Here is a 7,510-nt window from a genome sequence, read left to right on the forward strand (position 1 = left end):
AGACCTCCACAGATCAATCCAGCCAGGGGCAGACTGGGAATTTAAAATGGCCCTGGAAAAACTTTAAAAGTGGCCCCATTTTATGGGCGGAGTCAAAACAAGTGGGTGTGGTCAGACAATGTGGGTGGGGTCATAACAGACAAAGTGTTGGTAGATGGCCTTAATGCAAAACAAGAACATCTTTTACTAGTAAGTGAATCTAATGTGCAAAGAATGTGACCTGTCGATCAGCCATAAATACCTTTCCCCTGTGCTATACATGTACAATTCAGAGAAAGGATATATTGATACTGCCTCCTATGTACAGGAGGAATAATGCTACAATAACACATTCAATCCTGCCTTCTATATACAAAATAAAACTACTATAATACCTTCTCCCATATACAAGCCAACTACTATAATACTGCCCCCTATGTACAAGGATATAACTACTATAATACTGCCCCCTATGTACAAGAATATAACTACTATAATACTGCCCCCTATGTACAAGAATATAACTACTATAATACTGCCCCCTATGTACAAGAATATAACTACTATAATACTGCCCCCTATGTACAGGAATATAACTACTATAATACTGCCCCCTATGTACAGGAATATAACTACTATAATACTGCCCCCTATGTACAAGAATATAACTACTATAATACTGCCCCCTATGTACAGGAATATAACTACTATAATACTGCCCCCTATGTACAGGAATATAACTACTATAATACTGCCCCCTATGTACAAGAATATAACCACTATAATACTGCCCTCTATGTACAAGAATATAGCTACTATAATACTGCCCCCTATGTACAAGAATATAACTACTATAATACTGCCCCCTATGTACAGGAATATAACTACTATAATACTGCCCCCTATGTACAAGAATATAACTACTATAATACTGCCCCCTATGTACAGGAATATAACTACTATAATACTGCCCCCTATGTACAGGAATATAACTACTATAATACTGCCCCCTATGTACAGGAATATAACTACCATCACCTGGCTATGGTGATGGTAGAACCACCTCTCATCTAGGTGTAGAGGATGCCCCTGTCTATGGTGATGGTAGAACCTCTTCTCCTCTAGGTGTCGAGGATGCCACCTGTCTATGTTGATGGTAGAACCTCCTCTCCTCTAGGTGTAGAGGATGTCCCCTGTCTATGGTGATTGTAGAACCTTCTCTCCTCAAGGCATAGAGGATGCCCCCTGTTTATGGTGATGGCAAAACATCCTCTCCTCTAGGTGTAGAGGATGCCCCCTGTTTATGGTGATGGTAGAGCCGCCTCTCCTCTAGGTGTAGAAAAATTTCTTTGGTGATGGTAGAACAGTGCCTTGTAGTATTATATACAGCCATAACAACCAAAAAAAATTATAAACATAATACTTAACTTCACGCTCCAGCCCCAGCGCTCCCCTGCTGCTCCGTACCGTCTTCTCCTAGCTGCCGTGTCTACTGTGAAGAGACACAGGCCGGCCATAAAGCACGCCAGCCTGAGTCATGCACAGCGGTGTACACAGACGGGTCTGTGCTTCACTGCTTTGTCTGTCAATTACATTAAATGTAAAACACTGTTTATGATTTTTTAGGTAGTGTGGTCTTGTCAGCGCTTGGTAAGGCCGTGCTATTGGCGATCTGCTGTCCCCCACTGGGGAGCCACAATCTGCCGCCTGAGGTGGGAACTTTTTCCTGGCTCATGGCAGATGTGGCCCTGATTGGGTGCAGAAATGGGCATCGGTGAAGGGAAAATTTGAAGGTCACTTCCTTATTGATGGGAAAGAGTTAGGGTTCTCAATTTTGCGGGACCATATGAGTTCCATAACCTGACTCTGTAAGGAAGTCTCTCCTAGGACCTGCTGATCTCTCAGGTCACACAAGCTGCGGGCCCTGGGTCATGTGACAAAGCATTTATAAGCCGGTGTTGTGACATTTCCTACTGAATGACTGGAAAGAAGTTTTGTTAAACTGTGTTCAGCACCAGGGACCTAGTGATACAATCTCTCCTTCCATATTCCGCCTGTTAGGCTCTAGAAGTTGGTGGCCATCTCAGATGATACTTGCGTCAGCTGCTCGGCATCTGTAGGCACATACGCTTGTCCGCGGGTCCTTCACTCTTGGTATCATTAACAATGTGGTTTAGTGATATTATGAAAAAATGTTTTTGTTATTCTGTTGGAAGTGCAACATCCCCCACCGGGGCCTAGCCTTTTCTTGGGGCTAGAGACAGCCGGGGCCCGCAGTACCTGAGTGGTTGGCATTTGCGGCCTAGGCACGCTAGTGTCACGGTGCTTGGTATGGGGAACCGGAAGGCGTTCCTACAGCCTGGCAGGTCTCCAGCAGGGTGGTGTTAGCAAGAAATGATGAGGGAGAGGCTGCTATAGCGGATCTCCCTGGGGCAACCCTTTGGTGTCTAGAGTATGGGTCTCTGTGTGGTGGACAGGGTGCCCGTGATGGTGACAGCTGTAGTAGCAGGGACCAGACGGAGGCAGACGTTGAACAAAAATAACTTACAGTTCTTTATTGGAACCGACAGGAACAGTAGCAACGTGCCTTGTCAAATGGTAGAATGCTGGAGATGCAGTTGGAGGGAGCCACAGGAGTAGATCACCAGCCTGGATGCAAAGGGCAGGCTGGGAGGTAGCTGTGTCCTAGTAGGATGCTTCAGCTTGTCCTGGGTTGCTTCAGATATCACCCTTGAAGGTAGGATGATACCCCTTTCCTCTAACTAGCTAACTCACTCCACTCTTCAGGCAGGGAGCAGAGCTCTCCTGCTCTGGTCTGTCTTCCTGTCTAACTAGACTAGACTGCTCTCTAGAACTTTCCTGACCAGGGGTTTTATTACTCCCACTGGTCAGGTGGTGGCTACTCCTCCAATTGCATCCCAGCTCACAGATACAAGATTTGAACACATGTGATTGGTTGACACATATGACATCACATTTAATACTCAACTCCTGCCTTACCAGGCAGACTCTACCGCTGCAGTGCTCATCTGTGTTATGTAGTGACATGCTGTGGGGTTGATCAGACCCTACACAGGCTGCAAGCTACATGGTGGGCCGTATTCGCAACAACCCCTCTGCCTTGCATCGGCAGGGGTGTTGCAGAAGTTATTATGTCCTGGATGAAACCTGGAGGTGGTTAACAACTGCGTCTCCTACCAGATTCTAGATCTTCACCGGCATTGTCCTTATAGATTAGAGAGAATCTGGTCCCACTAAGTAGAGACGTCTGAGATGTCTATTTTCTCCTACATGTCAGGTGTGTGGTGTGTGACTTGGAGACGTGCAGTGGCCGTATTTATATGACCATCGTCTCTGCCATGTGATACGTCTTGTTTTGCTGTTGTTATGGTCATTCCCCGGTATGTAATGTCTATTATGTATCAGAAATGACGGCCGCGCGTCTCTTGTTCTTAGGTCACTTGTTTATTTGAAAATGTAACAGATAAATAATAAACCTTGACAAATTATTGGGATCAGGACTTTATAGAAACATTGGGGGTCATTTATCATATCCCGGCGTTCATGCGCTGACGTCGCTGCCCCCTCACTGCCGCCTTATACATCAAGGAACTCCGGCCCCAGATCTATCCAGCGCCCGGCTGTGCAGTGTTTATCTCTGCGCCAGGTCCTTCACATGTGAAAGTGCAGCTGGGGCGCATGCGCGGAAAGGAACTCCTACTCCACTGCCGGCCACCCCCACCCCCATCCACTGCAGGTCACCCACACCCGTTTCTGACCTAAAAGTCCTGATAAATCCCCCCATTGTTCATAATGTAAGCTTTTAGTTAAACATATATACTGCAGAAATCATCTACCGCCAGGAAATTAATAGAGATCTCACCTAGTCACATTTCTTAGGATTATGAACATTAACATGGCTTCTCCTCTGTGTGACTTCTCTTATGTCTAACAAAAGCAGATTCCCGGTGAAAATGTTTCCCACATTTTATACATGAGAAGGGCTTCACCCCTGTGTGAATTCTCTGATGATGTCAACAAGACTTGATCGCCGGTTAAAGCATTTCCCATATTCGATACATGACACCTGCTTTTCCCCGGTGTGAATTCTCTGCTGTTCAAAAAAATGTGATTTCCGGATAAAACATTTTCCACATTCAGTTCATGAAAATGGCTTCTCCACTGTGTGAGTTCTCTGGTGTTGAACAAGATGTACTTTCTGATGAAAATATTTCCCACATTCATTGCATAAAAATGGCTTCTCCCCTGTGTGAGTTCTTTGGTGTTGAACAAGATTTGATTTGTGACTAAAACATTTCCCACATTCATTACATAAAAATGGCTTCTCCCCTGAGTGAGATCTTTGGTGGTCAAAAAGATTTGATTTCTTATTGAAGGATTTCCCACATTCAGTACATGAATATGGCTTCTCCCCGGTGTGAGTTCTCTGGTGTTCAACAAAATTGGATTTAATTGTATAGCTTTTTCCACATTCAGTACATGAATATGGCTTTTCTCCTGTGTGGCTTCTCTGATGTACAATGATTTCCGATTTATTAGTAAAACATTTCCCACATTCAGTACAGGAAAAAGGCTTCACCCCTGTGTGAATTCTTTGGTGGGCAAAAAGATTTGATTCCTTATTGAAGGATCTGCCACATTCAGTACATGAAAATGGCTTCTCCCCGGTGTGAATTCTCTGATGTCTAATGATTCCCGAATTATTAGCAAAACATTTTCCACATTCAGTGCATTGAAATGGCTTTTCCCCCGTGTGAGTTCTCTGATGTCTAACTAGATCTGATTTATGGGTAAAACATTTCCCACATTCATTACATAGAAATGGCTTTTCCCCCGTGTGAGTTCTCTGATGTATAACAAGAGGTACTTTATGGGTAAAACATTTCCCACATTCATTACATAAATATGGCTTTTCCCCTGTGTGAGTTCTCTGGTGTTGAACAAGACGTGATTTATAGTTAAAACATTTCCCACAATCAGTGCATGAAAATGGCTTCTCCCCTGTGTGAGTTCTTTGGTGATCAAAAAGATTTGATTTCTTATTAAAGGTTTTCCCACATTCAGTACATGAAAATGGCTTCTCCCCAGTGTGAGTTCTCTGATGTTCAACAAGAACTGATTTCCGTATGAAACGTTTCCCACATTCATTACATAGAAATGGCTTCTCTCCTGTGTGAGTTCTCTGATGCTGAACAAGAGCTGGTTTATTGGTAAAACATTTCCCACATTCAGGGCATGAAAATGATTTCTCCGTTGAGTGAGTTCTCTGATGTTGTATAAGATGCGCTTTTGATTTAAAGCTTTTCCCACATTCACTACAGGAAAACGTCTTCTGATGATTTATCTGATTCATTAGAGATTTCTGATGATGAACAAGATGTCCTTTCTTACTAAAGCATTTTCCACATTCTGGACATGAAAATGGCTTCTCCCCGGTGGAAAGATGTGACTGATTATCTTGTACTTCACCACAAGGAGCTGAGGGGGGACGTCCATGGGAACCTCTTGGACTTTCATCTCCTGGAATATACAGGGAAGATATTAATATTGTGAGTTTCCCTTTTCCCAGGTTCCGGCAGATATAAAGGGAGGGGTCAGGAATATACTGTTATCTGAGGGTAACGAGTCCTGGTCAGGAGAAGTCCTGGAGATGATGTGTGACAGTGATTAGAAGATGAGCAAAGTAGAGGAGACGAGGCCGGAGATTCTGGGATTCTATAGGATGGGGTGACAGATACAGGAAGAGGGAACAAGATCAGTGCATAACAAAGGGTTAAAGAGGAGAGTGATAGCGGATGAGGAAGGGGAGGGTTGGGATAAGGTGTGAGGTGTGAGCTGGACATCATGGAGGAAACATCCGATATACCAGACGGGAGGAGGAGACCAGAGACAGATGAGCCGGTGTCTATGTCATCTCCATCTCCTCCCCTGGATGTGACCTCTCCCTGCAATGTATAAGGGAAGAATAACCCACAAGATACATGAAAGGCTCTTACCCTCCTCTGTCACTGATGAGGGGATTTCCTCTCCGCTCCTCCTTCCACCACAACTTTCCTGGAAAGATCCAACATGAAGGACCTGAGAAAACAAGGAGATGTCTCCAGAGATTCTCTTATATCCAAGTGATGGACAGAAACCTCCAGAACCAGGAACTAAGGGGAATAATCTCCTGCAGGAGGAGACGGGATCCACATTCATCCCAATATTTTACACATCAACATCAATGTTCCGGTTATATTACTGCATAACCCGATGTGACCCGATCCTGAGGTGGAGACTCATGGACACCAGGGACAAGATTATTCACTTCTCCTGCTCTTCTACCATTTATAGTTATGTCCAACCAACATCTCCCCATAGACCCTTCACCCACTGCTGCTGGAGAAGGTAAGTAGCTTCATTACATCCATCTATAGAGGATTCACAGGAACCTAAGCTCCACCTACCTGATGATCCAGTGGGACATTCTCCTCCGGTTCCTCTGTAATATCTCGGGAATCTCCAGGACTGGGACTTCTCTCTGGTTCCTCTTTGATATCTCGGGAATCTTCAGGACTGGGACATCTCTCTGGTTCCTGTGTAATATCTCGGGAATCTCCAGGACTGGGACATCTCTCTGGTTCCTCTTTAATATCCCGGGAATCTCCAGGACTGGGACATCTCTCTGGTTCCTCTTTAATATCCCGGGAATCTCCAGGACTGGGACATCTCTCTGGTTCCTGTGTAATATCCCGGGAATCTCCAGGACTGGGACATCTCTCTGGTTCCTGTGTAATATCCCGGGAATCTCCAGGACTGGGACATCTCTCTGGTTCCTGTGTAATATCCCGGGAATCTCCAGGACTGGGACATCTCTCTGGTTCCTGTGTAATATCTCGGGAATCTCCAGGACTGGGACATCTCTCTGGTGGATTTCTCTGACTGGATCCATCTATAGGAAATATACACAGTGACTGATACATTGTCTATATGTGATGATGAGATGATGGAGGAGGTGACCTCACACCTGCTCTGTCCTCTATAATCAGGAAGGTCTCCTCTTACCTGGTGATGTGAGGGGCTGGTGGTCCTCCATCATGATGTCCTTGTACTGGTCCTTGTGTCCTTCTATATACTCCCACTCCTCCATGGAGAAATAGACAGTGACGTCCTGACACCTTATAGGAACCTGACACCCACAATGACACAGTCATCACCCAGACCCCTCCCTTGTGTTATTGTACAATGTCCCAGCATTCCCGGCAGCACTCACCTCTCTGCTCAGCAGCTCAGTGATCCTGGAGGTAAGTTCTAGGATCTTCTGCTCATGTATCAGTGAATGAGGTGGAGGCTCGGTGATGGGGCTCTGGGTCCATCCTCCTGACACACGGGGGGTCACACACTCACCAGACGACTTCTTCACTACTGTGTAATCCTGTGTATGGGGAGACACTGATCACTACATAGATCCTAAGAATCCTTCACCTCTCCAGTCATTTCCCGCTGTTATTCCTAGAGGTAAGAGCCGTGT

At 45.2% G+C, this 7,510-nt stretch overlaps 2 protein-coding genes across 2 annotated transcripts in view; both read right to left on the bottom strand.

The window, feature by feature from the left end:
• The window catches only part of LOC140116867 (uncharacterized), a 97,752-nt gene extending 91,286 nt beyond the window's left edge, over nucleotides 1–6,466 (bottom strand). Inside the window, exons 1-2 of the mRNA XM_072133303.1 lie at nucleotides 6,447–6,466; nucleotides 5,997–6,169 (exon numbers count right to left, since the gene is read on the bottom strand). Of these exons, the coding sequence (XP_071989404.1) occupies nucleotides 5,997–6,169; nucleotides 6,447–6,466 (193 nt within the window). The remainder of the gene's footprint in view (nucleotides 1–5,996; nucleotides 6,170–6,446) is intronic.
• LOC140119847 (uncharacterized) lies at nucleotides 3,426–6,076 on the bottom strand. The gene is made up of 2 exons (XM_072139270.1): nucleotides 5,997–6,076; nucleotides 3,426–5,520 (listed from the first exon to the last, which is right to left on the bottom strand). The coding sequence occupies exon 2, from the start codon at nucleotides 5,351–5,353 to the stop codon at nucleotides 4,142–4,144; it is 1,212 nt and encodes a 403-aa protein (XP_071995371.1). The 5' UTR covers nucleotides 5,354–5,520; nucleotides 5,997–6,076; the 3' UTR covers nucleotides 3,426–4,141.
• Nucleotides 6,467–7,510: the final 1,044 nt, after the last annotated feature.

The sequence above is a fragment of the Engystomops pustulosus genome, chromosome 2 (assembly GCF_040894005.1).
Source record: "Engystomops pustulosus chromosome 2, aEngPut4.maternal, whole genome shotgun sequence".
Classification (NCBI taxonomy): Eukaryota; Metazoa; Chordata; class Amphibia; order Anura; family Leptodactylidae; genus Engystomops; species Engystomops pustulosus.

Bases quoted from the DNA above. Each gene is read 5' to 3' on its own strand.
- LOC140119847 (XM_072139270.1), bottom strand. From the start codon at position 5,353: ATGAATCAGATAAATCATCAGAAGACGTTTTCCTGTAGTGAATGTGGG.